This window comes from Ctenopharyngodon idella, chromosome 7 (assembly GCF_019924925.1).
Source record: "Ctenopharyngodon idella isolate HZGC_01 chromosome 7, HZGC01, whole genome shotgun sequence".
Lineage (NCBI taxonomy): Eukaryota > Metazoa > Chordata > Actinopteri > Cypriniformes > Xenocyprididae > Ctenopharyngodon > Ctenopharyngodon idella.
Window position 1 is genome coordinate 26,452,519 of NC_067226.1, and position 22,864 is coordinate 26,475,382.

The following is a 22,864-nucleotide window of genomic DNA, read 5'->3' on the forward strand; positions in this document are numbered from 1 at the left end:
TGGTTAATGTCTGTTTTTTTTTTTTTTTTTTTTTTTTTTTTTTTAGTATCATAAGAACAAAAACAGGAAATGAGTCTCTTCACAGTTGTATATAACAAAAAAATTGGTCTAATTTAGCGGATCATTATTGTGGGTGAGGTAGCAGTAAACATGACGTATTTTGATTGATTTAAAATTATTATTGAAAACACGTTTTCTCTTTTTCCCCATACATTTCAGAGGCTTAAATCTTAGCCATGACAACAAGTGCTGTGTGTATTTGTTTAGGCCTTAAAATAAGAATAGGACACAGATTTGTAATTTCAGCACCAAGGACAGAGACACAATGACTACTTTTGCATTGCAACACAACATGACCTAACATAAATATTTTCATATTCATATTGATGCAGAAAGCACAGGCAGACACAGAGTTTCTACACAGGAGTGAATTTTTGTTGTGACAAATGGCAATGAATATTGGTTCAGAAGTGCAGCACTTTAATAAAATACATGCAAACTGAACATCATCTGACAAATCTTTCTCCAAGAAGTGAATCAGGATAGCTTTGAAACACAGATTTAATGTTTCACAAGCTTCTAATATGATATTTAAAAAAAGATATACTTACACTGCACAACATCTCAACTGGTTCATTTAAAGAGCCTTAAATAAATCTCATGTTCAGATATTGTTTAAATTTAAGTTATGTTGCAAAGTTAATGTTAATGTAACCAAAAAAAGATCACACACACACACACACACACACACACACACACACACACACACACACACACACACACACACACACACACACACACACACACACAACCCAGACACCAGATCAAAGAGATAAAAGCACTTCAGCTATATTGTGTATATGTATATGTATTTCTTGCCTACTAACAGATTCACTATTTGGATTTCATTCATAAAGCATTTTGGGCCTTGTTTTCACCACTATCAAACCTTGAACCACAGACTCAGACTCTGTCCATATAAGGAGAGGATGTGACTCTGGCTGTCAGAGACGATGAGCTGCTTCATTTCCTGTTCATGAGAGGCAGGAAGAAACTGCTCATTATAGAGTGAGAGGTGCTGGGGTGAATGTCAGCAGATACTTTGTGAAGCGTAACACACACACACACACACACACACACACACACACACACACACACACACACACACAGGCTTTTAACTTTTTGAAGTGTAAAGTGAGATCTGTTTGCATGCACATGTAAGCGTGACACGTGCACTTCATGGCTAAAGCATTTTTGTACCCACAGCACTGACCTCTGACTGTTTTTTTTACAGCACACTTTGAATCAAAACCACAGAAACAACATTCAAATGGTCATCCAATGCAATTTGTTTTCTATTTTCAGAGAAAAAAAAAAAAAACAGCTTAATGTTTGCAAAAAGTTACACAGTAGTTTAGTTATGACAATATGATGTGGCAAAATATATAATCTTAAATCCTTTAATATATTTATCCATTAAATATATCAATTTAACTTGTCAGTCCTTTTAGTCTGTTGTGAATCTGTTGTGATTTTAATTATTTGTTTAATATATTTTTTGTGGATTCAAGTTCAAATGGAATAGGGTTTAACCTGTGTTAAGATGGATTAATATTTAAGGAAGACAAAATAAAGCACAGGAAATAAAGACTAACTTTGAAAACTGAGGATATTGATCAGCACTTGGCCAATGACAGATTTTTTTTTTTTTTTTTTGTCAGACTCAAACAATTCACAATCATGTCTTGTTGGAATAATAATATCATGTATAAAGTTTGAAAATCGAGAAAAAGTTCTCTACAGGCCTCTGGTTAGTGTTTTAGTGACTCCACTAGAGGGGGCTCTTGATTGTATGGGCTTTGCTAGTATGGGTCTGTTTCTCATTTGTATTAAAGTGTATTAATTATCTTTAGAAATCATTTCATTTTTCTCGCATTAGAAAATAGCACAATTATTTAAGCAGTGATGTATGAGAGGACCCATACAATGACAACAGCAATAAGTCCACAATATGTGAATATCAAAGTCTCGTTTCCTGTAACTGCATGTACATTTAATAAAATTGCAGTTTACCTGAGGGATATTCTTTAAAAATGTTTCAGCGCACTGCACTGAACTTTCATTTGAGTTCATTTGATTTAACTTAGTGGTTCAATATGCTGGTGAATCAACTTTTCTTCCATCTCCAAAAAATATTTCTCCACATGAAATACGGCCACAGCGCAGTAGTAAATCCCAGCATCAGAGTGACTGAGGCTGTTCTTGGGCAGGTTGTAGATACATTTGTGTGTGGTAGAGTTCCCATCAGAGCTCCTCTCACATTGACCGTTCCTGCGCTCCTGAGTGTAAATGATTCCTGGAGGAGATTCTCCAGATTCGTGTCTGAACCAGTAGACGTTGTGTTCTCCTGCACAGCTCTGAGTGACGACGACACACTGCAGACTCTTACCTTTAACAATGAGATCAGTACTGTCCCCAAGTCAGAAATTATAAACATATATAACACAATAGTATGTTGCAGTGTCTCCGTGAGGCCTACATAGGGAGCAATGACATTTCCTTTCTCAAGATCCATTAATGTACTAAAAACAATATATTTAAATCAGTTCATGTGAGTACAGTGGTTCAATATTAATATTATAAAGGGACAAGAATATTTTTGGTGCGCCAAAAAACCCCCCAAAATAACGACTTATATAGTCATGGCCAATTTCAAAACACTGCTTCAGGAAGCTTCGGAGCGTAATGAATCAGCGTGTCAAATCAGTGGTTCGGAGCGCCAAAGTCACGTGATTTCAGCAGTTTGGCAGTGTGACACGCGATCCGAATCATGATTTGACACGCTGATTCATAACGCTCCTAAGCTTAATGAATCAGTGTTTTGAAATCGGCCATCACTAAATAAGTTGTTATTTTGTTTTTTTGGTGCACTAAAAATATTCTCATCGCTTTATAATATTAATATTGAACCACTGTACTCACATGAACTGATTTAAATATGTTTTTAGTACATTAATGGATCTTGAGAAAGGAAATGTCATTGCTCCCTATGTAGGCCTCACGGAGCCATCGGATTTCAACAAAAATATCTTAATTTGTGTTCTGAAGATGAACGAAGGTCTTACAGGTGTGGAACGACATGAGGGTGAGTAATTAATGACATTATTTTCATTTTTGGGTGAACTAACACTTTAATGCTTAAAACAAAACTTCAAACAGACATTTTCATTTTCATTTATTTATACCTGAGTAGGCCTACCATTCTGTGTTTTCCATTCATGTTTCTACATATTTAAATTACAAATGTACTGTACATTTTTATAACATTATACATGATTTTAGAAAACATTGGATTTCTAATACAACATACTGTTCATCTTTCTCTCTTCTGTCTGCTGCAATCCGTTTTTTCTATACTTTTGGAAATGCAGTAGGCTTACTTTTTTTTTTGTAGGAGCAAACAGAAACGTAAAATAATATTTGCTATGGTCTCCCATGTGTGTCTGTAGAAATGTAATTAGCAGTAATTTACTTCAGTGTTTCAAACATGGAAAATGTAATCATGTCAATTTGGACCTCTTCTTCACACAAAGCAATTTCTAAACTACAAAATAATTTCAGAACAGAGCGTAAAATGTATTTTAATGGTATATTTTTCAATATATTTGACATTTGAAAGCTGTGATAAATATTAAAATGTCAAAATTTCTCATTTTCTCATTTCTCAAAATTTCTTTTGGTGCTTTGAGAGCACCAATTTTGTTGAGACAGCACAAAATTACAATGTTATAAAAACATTATTTTCAAGTATAAATTGATGGTTGGGATGGCGAGGGCCCATCAGTGTTTTGATTAATATCACAAAGCACAGACTCCTCCTCAAAGTCAGCATTTGTCCATGCAGAACATGTGACAGCAACCAGAGCTCCAGTCAGAAGAGAAGAGACAAAGTACATAATTTCCTGTAGAGTGACTGACAGGAAGAAGCTGCTCAGTACAGACTGAGAACTGCTGTGGTGAACTTCAGCGGAGAAACATTTAACTTTAGACATGACTGTCAGCATTGAATAAATGCATTATATATATATATATATATATATATATATATATAAATGCATGTATTCATATATAGATTAATAATATATATATATATATATATATATATAATTTTCAAATATGTATATGTAGAGTGCACACTGCAGCTAATTTACATGCAAGGATTTATCTATTAAATAACCTAATAAACAGAGAGGTTTAGTTTGTTTAGATCTGTTTGTGCACCCCTGTGCTTTTGTATGCAAACTTTTGCATGATTGTGCACAGCGTGGTTTGAGCATTTTCCAACCACAGGACTGACCCACTGGTGTGTTTTTACACCTAAATCGAAACCACACGTGCATCATTCACAGACGGTTAATTACTTCACCTTACACTGGAAGAGGAAAAAAAACCCTATCGATGACTAGTGCTGGGTGACAAAAACATATCCTATAAATAGAAACAGCTTATCCTGACACTATAAACAATAAACACATATAATATTATAGTACATTTACACATGCTATATATATATATAATATATATTATTATTATTATTTTAAATTAATTTAAATGTTTATATACTATTAAAAATGTATTTCAGTCTAATTAAATTATGTTTGTTTGTGCAGCAGCGCATACACTGTGGACGGATAAATGAACATGCTTAATTAAGCTTATTAAAACAATTGGAAGCAATAAAATAATTGATTAATGGAAATGACAGTAAACGTAAAAGTTTTTAGCTATCGTCAGATAGGACATATTTTTGTCCAGAAAGAGACAGAAATACTAGACACATAAGCACAGAATTTTAACATTAAATTAAACATGTGATTTTTGAATATCTACAGTCTATTGCACTGCAGGACTCAGTCTATTCTCGTGGACTCATAGTGGAGGGTTTTCCACTTGTGTCCACTAGAGGGACATCGTGAGCCATTTATCAATAATTTTGGGCAGCATCACATTTTTCAGGTATGTAGACCAATGCTATCCAACTCCCAGATATGATTGATTAACATCTCACATTACCTATTACTCTCTAATGTTACTTTATTAAAGCGGGAAACTGCATGACTAGAAAATAATGCAAAAATGGACACAATTGTCATATGATATTTAAGTACCACGGACAGGGATTTCAGCTTCTTTACTGCTTCTCAACTTTAGACTTTTTCAACAAATCTAAATCTAAAATTGACGCACCACCAAACAATATGCTGCATGTTAGCATGTGTTGATCAAAAATCTTGTAAAACATGTTGATGCAGAAATCCAAACAGGCTTTTTTCAATTAAGATTATTTTAAATTATATTACATTATTCAAACAGTTAATTTAATTTGACAGATAATTTTAGATAAAACTTAGGCATAGAATAATGTTTAAAGCTTCAGTGTAATTAAGAGCTTAAAATGTCTATTGGTTTGATCAATTAAAGCACATAAAGAGTCACATTCAGAGTATTTTTTTTTTTGTGAACAATGAAGTATTTCTTTTAGTAAGATGTATTGATTCCTCACATGTGCTTATATTGAATTATCTCATGTGTTTTTCTCTGGGTCTTCTAGAAGTGGAGGACTTTTGTTGAAAGCTCAATGCAGCATAATTCAAAGCATCTCTGTCTTCATCCTAGAACAACAATTTTGATTCATTCAGTCAAATAAATTGCCTATGAAGACATTTATATTGAATTACATACGCAACATATGGTATAAAAGCACATGAAATATTAAACTGCTTACCATTAAGTGACCAATCTGAATGTTCTGAGTCCCATCTTGAAATACAATAAGAATTGGAACACATAACTGCACAGTCATTAAAGGATGTTGATTTGACTCTTCAGACTTACATATTAGAAAAGAGTTATGCAGTAATTCCTACCTTTTCTCCGGTGCTTGTACAACCGTACACCCAGAATTATGATAACAATCACAGATAGACAGTTTGACATTACCAGGGCAATTTTACTCCACGGTGTATCTGCAGATATGAAAAAGACAACTTCATTTTTTAAAAAAGATTTTAGTGATGTAACAGCACCATGAGCCCATACAAGAAAATTAAGTGCATACCTGGCCCTGGTGAATCAACTTTTCTTCCATCTCCAAACAGTATTTCTCCACATGCGGCCACAGCGCAGTAGTAAATCCCAGCATCAGAGTGACTGAGGCTGTTCTTGGGCAGGTTGTAGATACATTTGTGTGTGGTAGAGTTCCCATCAGAGCTCCTCTCACATTGACCGTTCCTGCGCTCCTGAGTGTAAATGATTCCTGGAGGAGATTCTCCAGATTCGTGTCTGAACCAGTAGACGTTGTGTTCTCCTGCACAGCTCTGAGTGACGACGACACACTGCAGGGCCACAACAGACTCTTCTGGATGCTCTGGATCTGACGCAGGTCTCTGATGATCAGAGTCGATGCTCAGTTCTCCACCTGAAAATAAAATAAACGACAACATAATTCTTATTTGACCAAACATGACCACTATATGCAGCACAGTAACATTTAAGTGAATATTCTGCTTACCTTTAACAATGAGATCAGTGCCCTCCCCAAATCGGACATTATAAACATATGTAACACAATAGTATGTTGCAGTATCTGATTCTTCTGTATTTGTGATGCTCAGATTAAAACTGCTCTCATCTTTTGCTACAACAAAGCGTTTTTTAAAGCCATTTCCAAAGATGACAGGTAAAGTTTGATATGATGAAACAATTGGAAGGGGTTTCTCTCCGACTCTTTGTTTGACCCAAACAACACTGGTTCTTGACTCTCTTGGAAAAATGCAGGTGAAGTTAACACTGTCTCCAGCTTGAACAATCTTCAGGTGATTCTGCGTCATGAAATCTGCATTATCTGACCTGCCTAGAAAAATTCAATATGAAATATCATGGCTGAGAAGATGGTTAATATTGTTTGTGGTATATTTCATTCATTATGCATTATACTTACATTTTGAAAGGTAAAGCAATAAGATGAAAAAATTAAGAATCATATTTGGGAGATAGTTCCAAACAGACTGATTTAGAACCTCTACAATGAACCATCTAGGAAAATAACAATAATAAAAAATATATATTAAAAATAATAAAGAAAACAATGGAATTGTGCATTTCAAATTGCAAAATTATACATCAAATGGATAAACAGAGAAAACATGATTTTTTTTTTGTCTTGAATAAAACCACCTACTGTAATACAGATGTTATTATATTAAGTTACCTGATGAGACTGTTTTACTATTTTACAGCGTCATTGTTACACGGTACATGTAGTTATTGTAGTAATAACTAGAAATGATGCATAATTACATGCAATTAATCCTAAACCAAACCCTCACCCTATCCCTAACCCTATAGTAAGTACATGTGGTTAATTATTATTACTCAGTGCTTAAATGTATAATTACACTGTAATACTGTAATAACCTTAAAGTGTAACCTTTTTTTTGTTTTATTTTTATTTTAAATATACATTTTAATGCAAGACCACATGTTGTTTATGCATGCAGATATGTGGTAAAAATCTTGCTTTGGAAAGCTGATTCAAAAAACTGAAAATAAATCAATCCAAAATCAATCAGTCAATCAAATTATATAGCACTTTTCCAAATCAATGTAGTTCAAAGTGCTTCACAGGCAGGAACATGCTATTGACAATAAAAGGTAAGAATAAATTAAGAATTAAACAAAAAAGGTTCTATTTTAATCTCAACTTACAGACTTCATTAAAGCTCAAGGTTAGATTTCATGTAGCGCCTATGACAGGTTTTATCTTCCTCCTCAATACAGTCCAAAAGAGAAAGACAGAAAGAGACTCACCTTTATATACCATACCGCACCTCCCTGTACTAAAGAAAAAACACATTTACATGATTCTATTGGATGATTCACCTTAAGTTAGTGGTGTGTTCATGGCCATGGCGACAGCACATCTGAAGTTTTCCAGTAGATTGACACATTTCATATGTAATATGAATGCAACATCTAATGAATGTTTATTGACACAAATGAACACATTAACACATCAAAGTAGTTACAGTATGCTTATTTAAATGTGTAGCATTGTCACCCCATTATATTGGAAAGAGATGTTTGTTTGTTGCTTTTCAGCAGAAGAGGCTGTATGTGTAACATTGACAAATACTGTATTTCTGTAAGGTTTATTGTGGAAACTTTTTTACAGCAGTTAGCTGCATAGTGTACCTTTAATTAGGAAGCAAATTATCAGATTAATGGAACATTTTGAAGACAGAATAAATGCAATATTATTTATTATTTGGCATTATTATTCTGCCTTTCAGTTAATTGTTAATTTTATTAATTATAACTCACACATGTACTAAAGCAAAATAAAGTAAATAAATGCAATACAAATGTAATTGCTATTAAAAAATGTGCCATTTTGGCAATTGTTGATCTTTTTCTATAATTAGGCTCAGGAAAAAACAAAACAAAAACAAAAACAAACAAACAAAATGGAAAAAAACCTGCTCAGAAGGTGTCTGTGGGCTGTGAATGAGTGTGGGCAGTAAGGCAAGAGCGGGGTAGCCAGTCCTGCGGTTGGAAAAGTACTAAAAATATACAGGTCACATGAGCTACCTGATAAATAAACCTAGTGTTGTCACGGTACCAAAATTCCAGTAGTCGGTATACCATTAAAATTTTACAGTTCTCGGTACCAATTTCGGTACCACAGGAAAATCTGTTGGAACTATTTTACTATTTTATTTAACTAGCCTATTTTAAAAAAAAAACATAGTAAAGATGATGATAATCATGATACATATAAATATTTGGAGCGTGTGTGTGTATGTTTGTGTATGTATACCTCAATGAAATACATTTTGAAATATAAAAAAATAAATAAACAAATAATCAAACATCCATTTTCAAACAGACGTGCATGTTTATTTTAGCTATTCCGTCAGTGAAATGACACACTACAGCCTGTAAAACTATGAAATAAATATCAGTAAATAATGGTAACCTAAATAATAAGAAAGTTAAATATTATTCTAAAAAACATTCGTTTTTTATTTCTACACAAAGATGTGTAGAAAAGATATCATATAGCCCACCGCTCTGCTCTTTGAGAGGGATGTGGGACACGAGCAGGAAAGAGACCATTTCTCTTTAATAATATCTTCATGGTATCTCCTGATGTTACAAGGAACTGACACTTGTTGTAAAAGGTCTGAAGAGCTAGTTTTATCTTCAAACATTCAGGCTGTCACGATCACCAGTGAGAGTGCCACCAGAGGGCACTCCACCCTGGACTACACACATCATTTGGACTCCATTTCCCATTTACCCTCATACCTTGGACTGATCACCCTGCACCTGCTACCCATTATACAATCACTCACTCACACACACATAAAAGACACTTGCACCCACACTTCCTTGTGAAGTCTTGTTTAGACTGTGTCCCCTGGATTCCATATTCTTGTGTTTGACCTTTGTCAGTTTGTCTTTATTTAGTCTTTGTGTGTGTGTTTTTTTGTTCTCCATTGTGAATGTGTTATGGTCGCCCCTTCACTTCTGTGTGTGTTCCCTTTCAAGGAAACTCGCGCTGTGTAGTCGCTATGGGAACGCCTCTGCGTGATGTCGTCATGAAGCACGTGTGAAATCTGTCCAATCAGGAGACGGAACGTCATAGGCGGGTGACGTCACTGACCAGGAACTATAAAGCCAGCCCGAAAACACTCTCATTCAGCTTATGTGTCTTCAGCAAGCGCTACGTGTATCTTGTCTGTCCTATTTATTGTTGTCTGTCTACCATCATTTATTCAAGTAAGTTGGTATTATTGAGAGTGAACAGCAGCAGCAGTTTAGAAAGTGTTCATCCCTGCCCTCGTTTTATTACGGGTGGGGATACACACGATCTTTGTGTTGTCTGTTTGGGAGCGCAGCATGCCCAGGCAGCTCTCAAGGGGGCTGCCTGCATGCATTGTGAACAGTTTCCTATGAGGACGCTGCGCTCCCGCTGAGCCCTCTTTGAGGAGAGTGGCTTGGTTCACGCACCCCAGGGCTCGGGCCCAGCTTCTGTTGAGGCAGGACGTCTCATGTCCTGGGGTTCGCAAATGGATGTTGCAGCGGGGTTAGAGACGGGCCCAGGCTTATCTCTGCCCTCACCTGCGGCATCCGGTGTGTCGATTCGGAGGCTGGAAGCACGCGTTGCGGTTTCTTCCACTCCAGTCGACACAGTCACGTTAATGGCGTCTAGTTCTGAGGAGCTGGACGTTGTTAGCGTGACAACGGGAGAGACTTAAGACTCGCCACTTCACTCTCCAGCGAGCGAGGAGCTCATGGAGGTGCTTACTCGCGCTGTTGCCAAGCTCAATATCGATTGGCCAGCCGAGAAGCAAGAGCAGAGAACTGGAAGTAAACTCGATGAACGCTTCTTGCCATCAAGGTCTGCTCTACCTCCACGTCGGGCGCTACCATTTTTTCCCGATCTCCACACTGAGGTGTCAAGATCGTGGAAGAGACCGGTGTCATCCCATGTTTACTCCCCTCAAACCTCCACATACAGTAACGTGGTGGGTATGAGGAAACACGGGTATGGGGTGATGCAGAGAGCGGAAGAGACGCTTGTGAGCCATCTCTCTCCACAGGAGGCATCATCCCTCAAAGCCCCGACGTTGCCCACTAAGCCGCTAAAGACTACCTCAGCGCTAGTGGGCAAAGCGTACTCGGCAGCAGGTCAAGCTGCGGCATGCTTACATACTATGGCCATCATTCAAGCATACCAAGCTGACCTGCTGAAAGACTTGGGCGATAGTGAGGAAGTGGGGGCTAATTTCATCCATGAGTTGCGTCAGTCAGCAGATTTAGCGCTCCATGCCACCAAGGAGACGGCCAAGTCAATCGGCTGCTCTATGGCCGATTCTATACATTTCATTGTGCCAAAGAAAGACGGGGGATTGCATCCAATTCTAGATCTGCGCCAGTTGAATCGAACAGTAGCGAAGCTCAAGTTCAAAATGCTGACAGTCAAACATATCGTGTCACAAATCAGGTCCGAGGACTGGTTTGTCACAATAGATCTAAAAGACATATACTTCCATGTATCAATCCTCCCGCAACACAGGAAATTCCTAAGTTTTGCTTTCGGGGGCGAAGCATACCAATATCGGGTTCTTCCCTTCGGCCTAGCATTGTCACCTCGCACCTTCACCAAGTGTGTAGACGCGGCTCTGACGCCCTTGCATATGCAGGGCATCCACATTTTAAACTACATAGACGATTGGTTGATTCTGGCTCAATCAGAGCAGATGGCGGTCCAACATTGAGATGTTGTTCTTGCTCATATGAGAAGGTTGGGGTTGAGACTAAACGCAAAGAAAAGTGTGCTTTCTCCAGCTCAGAGGACCACTTATCTAGGCGTGGTGTGGGATTTGGTGATTATGCGCGTCCGTCTATCTCCGGCTCGCATAACATCGATTCTCTTGACTGTCTCAGACATAAAGCTAGGCCAGTCACTCACTGTCAAACAGTTCCAGAGACTGTTAGGTCTTATGGCAGCAGCGTCCAACATGAAACCTTTTGGCCTGCTGAATATGAGACCACTGCAGTGGTGGCTCAAAATCAAGGGGTTCTCACTGAGGGGGAATCTTTTTCGTACTTTTTTACGTGCTCTAGTCGTATGGAAGCAACCTTGGTTTCTGTCCCAGGGACCTGTGTTGGGGGCTCTCAGTCGTCGCGTCACGCTAACGACAGATGCGTCCCTCACGGGCTGGGGGGCGATCATGAGTGGTTGCTCGACTCGAGGTCTTTGGCAGGACAATTATCTTTCGTGGCACATAAATTGCCTGGAGATGCTGGCGGTATTTCTAGCACTGAAATATTTCCTTCCAGACCTCAGGGATCATCATGTGTTAGTACGATCAGACAACACGTCGGTGGTCTCTTACTTGAATCATCAGGGGGGTCTGAGATCACGCCCACTATACAAGCTGGCGAATCAGATCCTCCTGTGGTCCCAAGGGAAACTGCTCTCCCTCAGAGCAGTATATATCCCGGGGTATCTGAATGTGGGAGCAGACATCCTGTCGAGGCAGGGGCCGAGGCACGGGGAATGGAGACTTATAGTGATATAGTGAAGCCTTTATGGGAGAACTACGGCGAAGCCCAAGTGGATCTGTTTGCGTCTCGAGAGACGTCTCACTGTCCACTGTGGTTCTCAATGTCAAACCCAGCACCTCTTGGGCTGGATGCTATGGTACAGCCGTGGCCAAGGCTGCCGCTGTACGCCTTTCCCCCGATTGATGAGTTTTGTTGAGAATTGTTGAGACCATTCTCCAATCCAGAGCTCCCTCCACGAGGAAACTCTACTCTTTGAAGTGGAGATTATTCACTTCTTGGTGTGAGAATCACCAGTGGGATCCTGTTAACTGCCCGGTTAGCGCAGTACTGGAGTTCCTGCAGGATAGATTTTCTTCAGGGTTATCCCCCTCCACACTGAAGGTGTACGTGGCGGCCTTAGCTGCTTACCACGCTCCTTTGAGTGGGGTATCTTTGGGGAGACACCCACTTATCACTCGTTTCCTCCGTGGCACTTTGAGGTTGAGACCCGCAGCTCGCACGAGAGTACCGGCTTGGGATTTGGCCATTGTGTTGCAAGGCTTTTCTATGGCCCCCTTTGAGCCCATCGAGGAGGTGCCAGAAAAATTCCTAACACTTAAGACAGTGTTTCTGCTTAATAATACGTCTCTCAAGAGAATTGGAGACATTCAGGCCCTGTCGGTATCTCCATCATGCCTCGAATTTGCGCCTGGTAATGTTAAGGCTTTCCTTCATCCCAGACCGGGATACATACCTAAGGTTCTCACTAATCCTGTGAGACCTATTGTGCTGCAGGCCTTCTGTCCTCCTCCTTTTACGTCCTCGGACCAGGAAAAGCTAAATCTGCTGTGCCCGGTGAGGGCGCTGGATGCATATGTCCACAGAGCTGCTATGTGGAGAAAAGCTGATCAGCTATTTGTATGTTTCGGAGCACCTAGGAAGGGTCTCCCTGCATCCAAGCAGAGAATGAGCAAGTGGGTGGTCGAGGCCATCTCACTTGCTTTTGAGTCAGATGGACAGCCTTCATCCCTTGGCCGTCCGGGCTCATTCAACCAGGAGTATGGCTGCCTCTAAGGCTTTAATCTCAGGGGTTTCCCTAAATGATGTTTGTGATGCGGCAGGCTGGTCCTCACCGCATACATTCGTGAGGTTTTATGAATTAGACCTCGGCTCCACTCCGGGGGCGCAGGTGTTACTGTGAGTTGAGCGCTGAGGCCTCACTTGCTCGTATGGCGACGTTGGGATTTCGTTCCCATAGCGACTACGCAGCGCGAGTTCCCTTGAAAGGGAACGTCACGGTTATGTATGAGTGTTTTCTGGCTGGCTTTATAGTTCCTGGTCAGTGACGTCACCCGCCTATGACGTTCCATCTCCTGATTGGACAGATTTCATACGTGCTTCATGACGACATCACGCAGAGGCGTTCCCATAGCGACTACGCAGCGTCTCATTCCCTGTTCAGGGAACTAAGGTTATATACATAACCGAGACATTCTGCATTGTAGCTGATAATTTGTTTGACAAAATATGTAACAGTGAGCATTTTTTTATAATCTCCCATTCGAATCAAGATCAATTTTGGTTGCATGCATTGTTGTTACGATAAAATAATGTTTTGCACATTACATTTGACATTGTATTGACTGACTCACACATCTGCCTGTACTCTCAGAAAAAAGCTACAAAAGCTGTTACTGGAGTGGTGCCCTATCAAAAGGTACATCTGCCTAGAGTGTATATTTGTTACATATTGGGTACCAAAAGTGTACAAAATGGTACATATTAGAACTTTTAAATGGAAACATCCCAGCAACAGCTTTTGTACCATTTTTCCTGAGAGTGTAGCATGGATATTTCTAGTAATCCTGAAGACCCTGTTTGGCTGGTTCAGGTGCGTTTGGTTGGAGCTAAACTTTGCAGGACATTGATCCTCCAGGAGCAGGACACCCCTGACATGCCCTTCACATTAATTGAATGTGATTTATTAACACCTTGTAGTAGGTGAGCGCGGGGCACAATTTTAAATACTTCCACACATGCTAGTATGAAGAAACTTAGCGTATTTACTAGTTGCCATATCAACAATATATAGAGAAAAAATTGTGCCAAAATTCAAAAATCTTTGGAAGATATCACTGAACATTTATTTAACAATAGCAAAAGTAAATTTCTTACTTAAGCTAATTTTTCATCTATATTTTTTGTTTTTATTTAAAATTAGACAAATGTGATATTATTTTAATCTCCAATCTCTTGTTTAGCCGTTTGGGTAGTTCTTTAATGCTTCACTAACTATCAGAAGACACTAACCAGATTTAAATTCAAGTTGCGCAGATAGGGTTCATTGTAACACTGCGTTACAATGTGCCCCGCTATTAGAACTATGATATTCTATACAGATACGATATAACTGGCATAAGTAACTTTTATGAATTTCTGTTGATAAACTATGGAAAAAACAGTGAATAAAGACTGAGAGGAAGAACCTGAACATTCAGAAAATATTATTTCAAGAAATGTTCAGAATTTGTACTGTCTCGTCTATTTATCTTGTGTTCTGTGAGAGCTGTGAGTGGAGAAAGAGGAGTGTTTTTGTTCAGCTCTGTTCTTTTCTGAATGTCTGAATGTGTTTCTTCATCTGTATTGTTTTGACCAGTGCTGTATAGCTGTGTTTTGCAGAGTGTTCATTGTCAAACTACAAAATTATTTAAATTTGAATTTCTAAAAAAATGCTATTATTTTATATGAAAAAGATAATTATTGTCTTTAATTGACAAAATATTTTAGTTAGTCATGTTTTAGTTAGTCATTCCAGACCGGAAGTAACTTTTCAGATTTTGATTAAAGATTACCACGACAAACAATTTTTTTTTCTTTGTATTAACTTGCACAGATTAATTGTTCACCACAAGACTAGTAATATGCACTAACAAAGTAAATAGGGTCCATTTTGATTTCATGCCGACTTTAAACTTACGTGCGAAAGGGTTAATAGTTCTAAAATGAAAAATTCCAATTTAGAATAATCAGAACAAAAACATACATTTTCTTAACAATATTTACTGCAGGAGTTAACTCATATTAACAATTACCTGCACATAGACAATAACCTTTGTCCTCACTTTTTTTTTTTAAATGGTAAAAGACAATTATAAAACACAATTGCTATACTTCAGATATCTACAGTGTGTAAAATAAAAAATAAATTATTTTGACTCATGATCTACATGGACGTATCAAAGGTCAAGATGAACTATTAGTATAATCTGTAACTGAATTAATAATTATATTGCACAAGGAAAATGTACATGCTCTAGAATATACATGAAAAGCTTATAATTGGGCTTTGTCATATCTTTGTGAACAATCATGATAGATTCAGTATTTAATGAAATCATGCTACCTACTTTACAAAAGGAATATTACTCAAAAATGTTATTTCAGTACCACGGACAGGGATTTAACACAATTTAACACAACTGAAAGTCAACAGGCCTCACTCACTCATTTCTTTAGTAATTTATCAAGTACATTATTTGATACACATTCATGATCGAATGATAAATTCATAAGTGTACAGGACAATGATTAAGGCTAACTTACTTGAGTAAAATTCAATCAAACTCATAATTCATAAACTGAACCTAAATGTATGAACCTAAAATGTCTTAGTATCTGACACTGGAAAATGACAGCTTTTACAGCTTCTGAATAGAAATCTCTGAATACTGTGTAAGTAAATCATACTCATTGATATATTACATGTGTATATATTGAGTTATCTTGTGAGTTTCTTTCTCTGGGTCTTCTAGAGGTGGAGGGCTTTTGTTGAAATCTCAAAGCTGCATAATTCAAAGCGTCTGCATCATCAGCCTGACATGGAACATTAAGTATGAATCATTCAGTCAAATATATTGCCAAAAAACATACAGTTTAGAGTAAACTATAGATTGTAGCAGTGATTAAACTCATTGTCAAGATATTTGTTTTCTATAATATCAAGAAAAAAGTGATGGCTTACCATCAACTGACCGTGGTGAGTGTTGTGCATCTTATCTTGAAGGAAAAATAATAATTTTTAAATATTACAACTGCACTGACATTTAAGCCCATATTAAAACTTAACATTGGCATGATAACATAAAATAATACATACCTTTTTGCTTGTACAAATGCACAGCCATAATTATAATCACTATCACAGATAAAATTATTATAACCAAAGCGGCTGTAGTCCAATGTGTCTGAAAGCATTTGCCTGTAGTAATGAAATACAAACAAACAGACATATATATATATATATATATATATGTAAATATATGGGAGCTGTCTAATGAAATCCTTTTTTATTGAAACTAAAATGTGCACCTGGCAAATTAACTTTTAACTTATCTCCAAACAGTATTTCTCCACATGCGGCCACAGCGCAGTAGTAAATCCCAGCATCAGAGTGACTGAGGCTGTTCTTGGGCAGGTTGTAGATACATTTGTGTGTGGTAGAGTTCCCATCAGAGCTCCTCTCACATTGACCGTTCCTGCGCTCCTGAGTGTAAATGATTCCTGGAGGAGATTCTCCAGATTCGTCTCTGAACCAGTAGACGTTGTGTTCTCCTGCACAGCTCTGAGTGACGACGGCACACTGCAGGGCCACTGCAGACTCTTCTGGATGCTCTGGATCTGGCGCAGGTCTCTGATGATCAGAATCGATGCTCAGTTCTCCACCTGAAAAGAAAATAAATAAATGAAGTGCAGTTTTTTATTTAATCACACACAATGCACAACATGTAACAAAGTTTGTGATTGTTCATCTTACCTTTAACAATGAGATCAGTTCCTTTCCCAAATATGAACTTATATGCATATGTAACACAATAGTATGTTGCAGTGTCTGATTCTTCTGCGTTTGTGATGCTCAGATTAAAACTTCCATTATCTTTTGTCACAAAAAAGCGTTTATATTTGTCAAATTCATTTTCAAATTTGACATCTAAAGCTTGATATATTGAAGCGATCAGAAGGGGTTTTTCTCCAACCCTTTGTCTGACCCAAACCATGCTGGATCTTATTTCACCTGATAAAATACATGTGAAGTTAACACTGTCTCCTGGATGAATAATCCTTAGATGATTTTGAACTGTGACGTCTGTATTTGAGCTGCCTAAATGAAATCAGTATAGGAAGGAATGGGTGAAAAGACACTTAGTATTGTTTGCTGTGGATTTGCTTCTAAGAATATTCATTAAGCACAGGAATTTAGTGTAAGTTTAACAAAAATACATAGTTACTTACACTGAGGAATGTTAAACATTAGGATGAAAAAATGAAGCATTTTGAAGAATTGGCTTAAAGTGAGCTGAAATGAAAATCTCTAGCATTAGAAAGAGAGAACATTTTCAAATGTATGTTTATAACAACAACAACAACAACAACAACAACAACAGAAATTCTATTAAACCAAACATCCCAAGACAATACATTATAGGAAATTGTTACTAAACTTCAGAGCATCATCTTTAGCAGGTCCATTATTGTAGTTAACTAGCCTGACATACTCAATTCATGCTAAAAAGTTAGTTTAGAAAGATGGTTCTCAAAAGTGAACATATAAAAATGAATAAATTAACAATCAAATAAACAAACAAATCTTACTTACATCTTATAGATTTTATTATTGATTACAGGTTTGTGCCATGTAAACCATCAGACAGGTTTTATGTCCCTCGTTGATAGTGAGACTGAAAGAAAGAAACAAAGAGGTTTGCCTTTATATGCACTCCCCCAAAGAGCAGCATCTTTACATGATTCCACACACACACACACACACACACACACACACACACACACACATACACTCAAAAATACATATATACATAAATAAAAAGTAGTTGAGCTGATGGTTTTATTTTATAGAATTTGCACTGAAGACAAAAACACACACAAAATGCAGTTTGCTCCAATTTTAATGCTAGATAAATTTCGAAATGGTAAACATAACAAATGAACATCTATTGTTAGATCTTTAAAGCCTCTTTTTCTAATGTCTATTCAATCCTTTCATCGTCTGCCTTAATTTAATGTTTTTTAATTACCTTCATTTGGGCACTTTCTGTGGTAAATACTGATATGCGATTGATTGACAGTCCTACTTTACATCCATCATCACTTATAAACAATTAATACAGAATAATACTAAAGATCACTTTAAGATTTGAGTATCAACTTCCTGTGTAGTGCTGTTTGAAAATAAAAAAACACTTATGTGATGGAAAGAGGTGTGAACGGTCTCTTTTGAATGAAAATGGGTCTTGGGTGTAATGGTTGGGCACCATCAAGTGTGGGAGGAGAGCAAAAACAGAGTGGCCAGTCCTGTGGTTGGAAAGACTGCTTGGTGTATAATGTTTTTAAACACACAATGTATGTTGTTCTGTGAAGTTCACCCAGCAAGTTAAAAAGATACACCACTGACAGGCTGCTGAGCATGCTCAGTTTGGTTTCTGCATAGTAGGGAAGTTGACATATTTAAACAAAGAGAATGTTACTATATTGAAAACTGATAGTCACATTTCTGACAATTTCTGTCTATTTTGTGATACAACAGACAGATTAAGTCAATTTCATAAAGGTCAGTTACAAAATTGCTATTATTTAGATTTACACAGAGCGTTGTAACCCACAAGAAGAAAAAAAATGTACCACATCAGAGGTCTTTTACTAACAAATTGAACTTTTGATCTGAAATCAAGAGGTCATTTCAGCCACTTTTACCACAAACGTCCACAAGTGAATGCACCCCAGACATGACATCAAAATTGATAAAAGCATAATAAAGACAGATAAAGATTGTGGGTTTTAGGCAAGTACTACCACAAGTCACATCATTTGTCCATATAAGGAGAAGATGTGATACTAAACAGAGCTTCAGTCAAGAGGCCACAGTGTACAACATCATTTCCTGAGTGAGTGATTGACAGGAAGAAGCTGTTCAGTACAGAGAACTGCTGTGGTGAACATCAGCGGAGAGAAATTTAACTTTAGCACTGTCATAATCAGTATAACATGAAACTGTAATAAGATTTTAATCTTTTTTTTTTTTTTTACATGCATTATAAAAGAAAAAAAATAAAAAATACATTACGCACAATGCATATTTACCCAATCAACTTGTGGTAAGTGTAAGTATATATACACAGCCAATATATATGGTCACCATGATTTTGCAAAGTAAGACATGTCCTTGGATTAACATACCGTTGATCCTGGAACAACATTCTCTCTAACTCCTAAACCTAACCCTACCCATAAGTTATCCCTAAAATCAGAGGGAAAAACACTGATGTAGAAGCACCTAACCCTGGTTGTAAGCCTAACTTGACATAAACTGTAAACTTGTCTCTCAAATCTAATTGGTTGATTGGAATGTTGTTCCAGGATCAACAAAGATGTTGATCCAGGAACATAAGTGCATTCGTTTGTACCTGTGCATATCTTGCAAGCATGATTTGCAAACATCACAGTTTGATCATTTTCCAAACACAGGACTGACCTACTAGTGTGTCTTCACACCTCTCTCTGAAACCACACATACACCATTCTCAGACTTTTTTATTTTTTTTACTTGCCTCCATTATCATAGTCAAAAATAACCCTTCCATGTGTATTTTTGTCACAACTTAATTCTTAGTTTTAAGGCTTGCAGTAACGGAGAGCAAAATCAATGAACCCATAACAGTGACCTGTGTGAAACTGAAAGGGTTCTTGAATCGTGGTCATAATAGATGTAACTCCACAGGTAAAGATTAATAATTAGCATGAACAAATATTGAATCCATACCTACAGGCTCAATGTAATGATACAAGGAAGAGGTAGTTCATATGAATCCAGTCGCAGGAGTTTATTTGAAATCAACACAGGACAGGATTGAAGCAGGAAGGCTTTCACCAGAAAGGGCGGAGGAGGATAAAACTCAGGTGGTGATTCACAGGTAAGCCTTTTCAAAATCTTTGGAATGATGCAAACATAACTCTGGTAAGTTTTCACAGGAAAAGTCTTTCACAGTCTTTGAAACGAGGCATTGAACATATTTCAGGTTGGTATTCACAGGTACAGTTCAGAATTAAACTAAAACTTAACTTGTATCCTTTTGGAGAATCAAACAGCAAAACAGAAAATCTTTTACAGTGTTCTAATCCTGACAAGGACTTATCTTAGTTTTAGTATTTATATTTGGTCCACACATGCTAATGACGAGTGACAGGTTTGGCTCTTAAAGCTCTGGGAAGCGTGAGCGTGCGAATGACGGAACAGAGTCCGCAGGGTGATTGTGACACTCAGGAGGGGTCTTGCCCATCCTGGTAACCTGTTTAGCCTAGCTAGAGAGTCCTTAGGCCTACTTTACACACAGAACTTGAGGCAGGCCTTATATAGAGAATATAGTGCTCTTACACAGTAACAGCCTTCAGATACTATTGGGCAAGTAATAGACTGACAAAAAGGAATTTAATTTAGAGATGCACTATATTGACAAAAGTATTAGGACCCCCCTTCAAATCACTGAATTCAGGCATTCCAATCAGTTCCATGGCCACAGGTGTATAAAATCAAGCACCTAGGCATGCAGACTGCTTCTACAAACATTTGTGAAAGAATGGGTCGCTCTCAGGAGCTCAGTGAATTCAAGCGTGGTACCATGATAGGTTGCTACCTGTGCAATAAGTCCATTCGTGAAATTTCCTCACTACTAAATATTCCATGGTCAACTGTTAGTGGTATCATAACAAAGTGGAAGCAATTGGGAACAACAGCAACTCGGCCATGAAGTGGTAGGCCACGTAAAATCACAGCGCGGGGTCAGCGTATGCTGAGGCGCACAGTGCGCAGAAGTCGCCGACTTTCTACAGACCTCGAAACTTCGTGTGGCCTTCAGATTACCTCAAGAACAGTGCATAGAGAGCTTCATGGAATGGGTTTCCATGGCCGAGCAGCTGCATCCAAGCCTTACATCACCAAGTGCAATGCAAAGCATTGGATGCAGTGGTGTAAAGCACGCTGCCACTGGACTCTAGAGCAGTGGAGACGTGTTCTCTGGAGTGACGAATCACGCTTCTCTGTCTGGCAATCTGATGGACGAGTCTGGGTTTGGCGGTTGCCAGGAGAACGGTACTTGCCTGACTGCATTGTGCCAAGTGTAAAGTTTGGTGAAGGGGGATTATGGTGTGAGGTTGTTTTTCAGGGGTTGGGCTTGACCCCTTAGTTCCAATGAAAGGAACTCTTAATGCTTCAGCATACCGAGACATTTTGGACAATTTAATGCTCCCAACTTTGTGGGAACAGTTTGGGGATGGCCCTTTCCTGTTCCAACATGACTGCGCACCAGTGTACAAAGCAAGGTCCATAAAGACATGGATGAGTGAGTTTGGTGTGGAGGAACTTGACTGGCCTGCACAGAGTCCTGACCTAAACCCGATAGAACACCTTTGGGATGAATTAGAGCAGAGACTGCAAGCCAGGCCTTCTTTTCAAACATCACCTGCCTTGTGCATATAGCGATAGACCAGTTTATCAGCTAGGCCTTTTAATTAGCCGATACTTGCCTATTTTAAGATTATTGGGCATTTAGAAGTAGTAGAACACTCTAAATGGGTTTAACTGGCAGTGGCAGATTCTGTAACTTTATTTAGAACGGTGTTTCTTGTGACATTTATCAATGTCATTGCCGTACAAATACAGGTGTATGGAATTTGGTTCCCATTCAGTCAGTCTCGTTCGACGTTACGTCGATACTGACGTAATGGGGTCTCGCTTGGGAGCCCAATCACCTCCAAGTGGTACAAAACGAGCCAATGGGAATTGGCCAGTGAGATTTACATGCCGGGCCACACCCCCGGCATCCGGGTATAAATCAGACAGGCATACTCACTTCCATTCATACTTTTGCTTCGGAGCTGAATCACACTAATCACTCTTCCTTTCACCTTCAATACTGAAGTGCAAATTTCCTTCTGAGAGCAAACAGCAATTTTAGTTGCTACCTGGAGTTTCTCCTCAACAGCAATTTTCATTGCTTTCTGCCTTGAAGCTCGTGGGGATTCTCGACTGGTGTAAAGGCGCAGTTCAGCACTGTGTGCGGTGATGCGCTGACACAAGACAGTGCAGCATTCATCCCTGAACACTTCAGCTGTCAGAGCATTCCCTAAAAGAGCAGCATGGGTGTTCAGCATCTTTTTCAAGATGTCTTTTCGCCCATATGTTTCTAGACCTCATCTGACGGCCACGATCGCTGTCTCACAGGCCTTGGCAAACAGCATGCTGAATCAGTGCCCGTGGATGGTACATGCCCTCACTGCGAGGGCATGTCCATGTTGGTGTTGCGATCGTGACTCTCCTTCTTTAATACGGAGGTACGAGCCCCCTCTGTTGCTACCCAGCCGCCCACGGCTTCAAAAGCTGCTGGTCTGGTTAGCACTCTGGGAGATCTGAGGGTCACAGTGGGAGCTTCTTTGTCGGGTCCGCCCCGAGGAACCTCCCACTCCTCTAGCACGCCATGTGGTGTTGAGTTGCCGTCTGCTGCCGCGGGACCCTCTACGGAGCGTGGTTCTCAGCGGTAGTTGACACTATCACTTCGGCTAGAGCCCCCTCTACGAGGCGTGCTTATGCCATGAAGTGGAGTCTGTTCGCTGAGTGGTGTTCAACAGTTGCTATGGCGTTTTCCATTGGGACCCCATTATGTAAGTATCGACATAACATCAA

At 38.6% G+C, this 22,864-nt stretch overlaps 3 protein-coding genes across 4 annotated transcripts in view; all 3 read right to left on the minus strand.

Moving 5' to 3' along the window:
• Positions 1 to 4,204: 4,204 nt before the first annotated feature.
• LOC127515402 (uncharacterized) overlaps positions 4,205 to 22,864 on the minus strand; it is a 79,959-nt gene continuing 61,299 nt past the window's right edge. The window contains exons 1-7 of one of the 2 annotated variants that reach the window (XM_051898991.1): positions 7,768 to 7,834; positions 7,001 to 7,095; positions 6,572 to 6,913; positions 6,119 to 6,478; positions 5,928 to 6,026; positions 5,786 to 5,820; positions 4,205 to 5,672 (exon numbers count right to left, since the gene is read on the minus strand). In XM_051898991.1, coding sequence (XP_051754951.1) covers positions 5,580 to 5,672; positions 5,786 to 5,820; positions 5,928 to 6,026; positions 6,119 to 6,478; positions 6,572 to 6,913; positions 7,001 to 7,043 — 972 coding nt within the window. In that variant the 5' untranslated portion in view covers positions 7,044 to 7,095; positions 7,768 to 7,834 and the 3' untranslated portion in view covers positions 4,205 to 5,579. Of the gene's footprint in view, positions 5,673 to 5,785; positions 5,821 to 5,927; positions 6,027 to 6,118; positions 6,479 to 6,571; positions 6,914 to 7,000; positions 7,096 to 7,767; positions 7,835 to 22,864 lie in introns of those variants that run through there. The other variant, XM_051898990.1, reaches the window with a different exon arrangement.
• The window catches only part of LOC127515401 (uncharacterized), a 78,270-nt gene continuing 70,791 nt past the window's right edge, over positions 15,386 to 22,864 (minus strand). Inside the window, exon 9 of the transcript XR_007930817.1 lies at positions 15,386 to 15,520. The gene's annotated coding sequence lies outside the window, so the exon portion shown is untranslated. The remainder of the gene's footprint in view (positions 15,521 to 22,864) is intronic.
• On the minus strand, positions 16,448 to 22,335 carry LOC127515618 (uncharacterized). Its single transcript, XM_051899494.1, has 4 exons — positions 22,147 to 22,335; positions 19,025 to 19,115; positions 16,931 to 17,275; positions 16,448 to 16,839 (listed from the first exon to the last, which is right to left on the minus strand). The coding sequence occupies exons 1-4, from the start codon at positions 22,333 to 22,335 to the stop codon at positions 16,448 to 16,450; spliced, it is 1,017 nt and encodes a 338-aa protein (XP_051755454.1).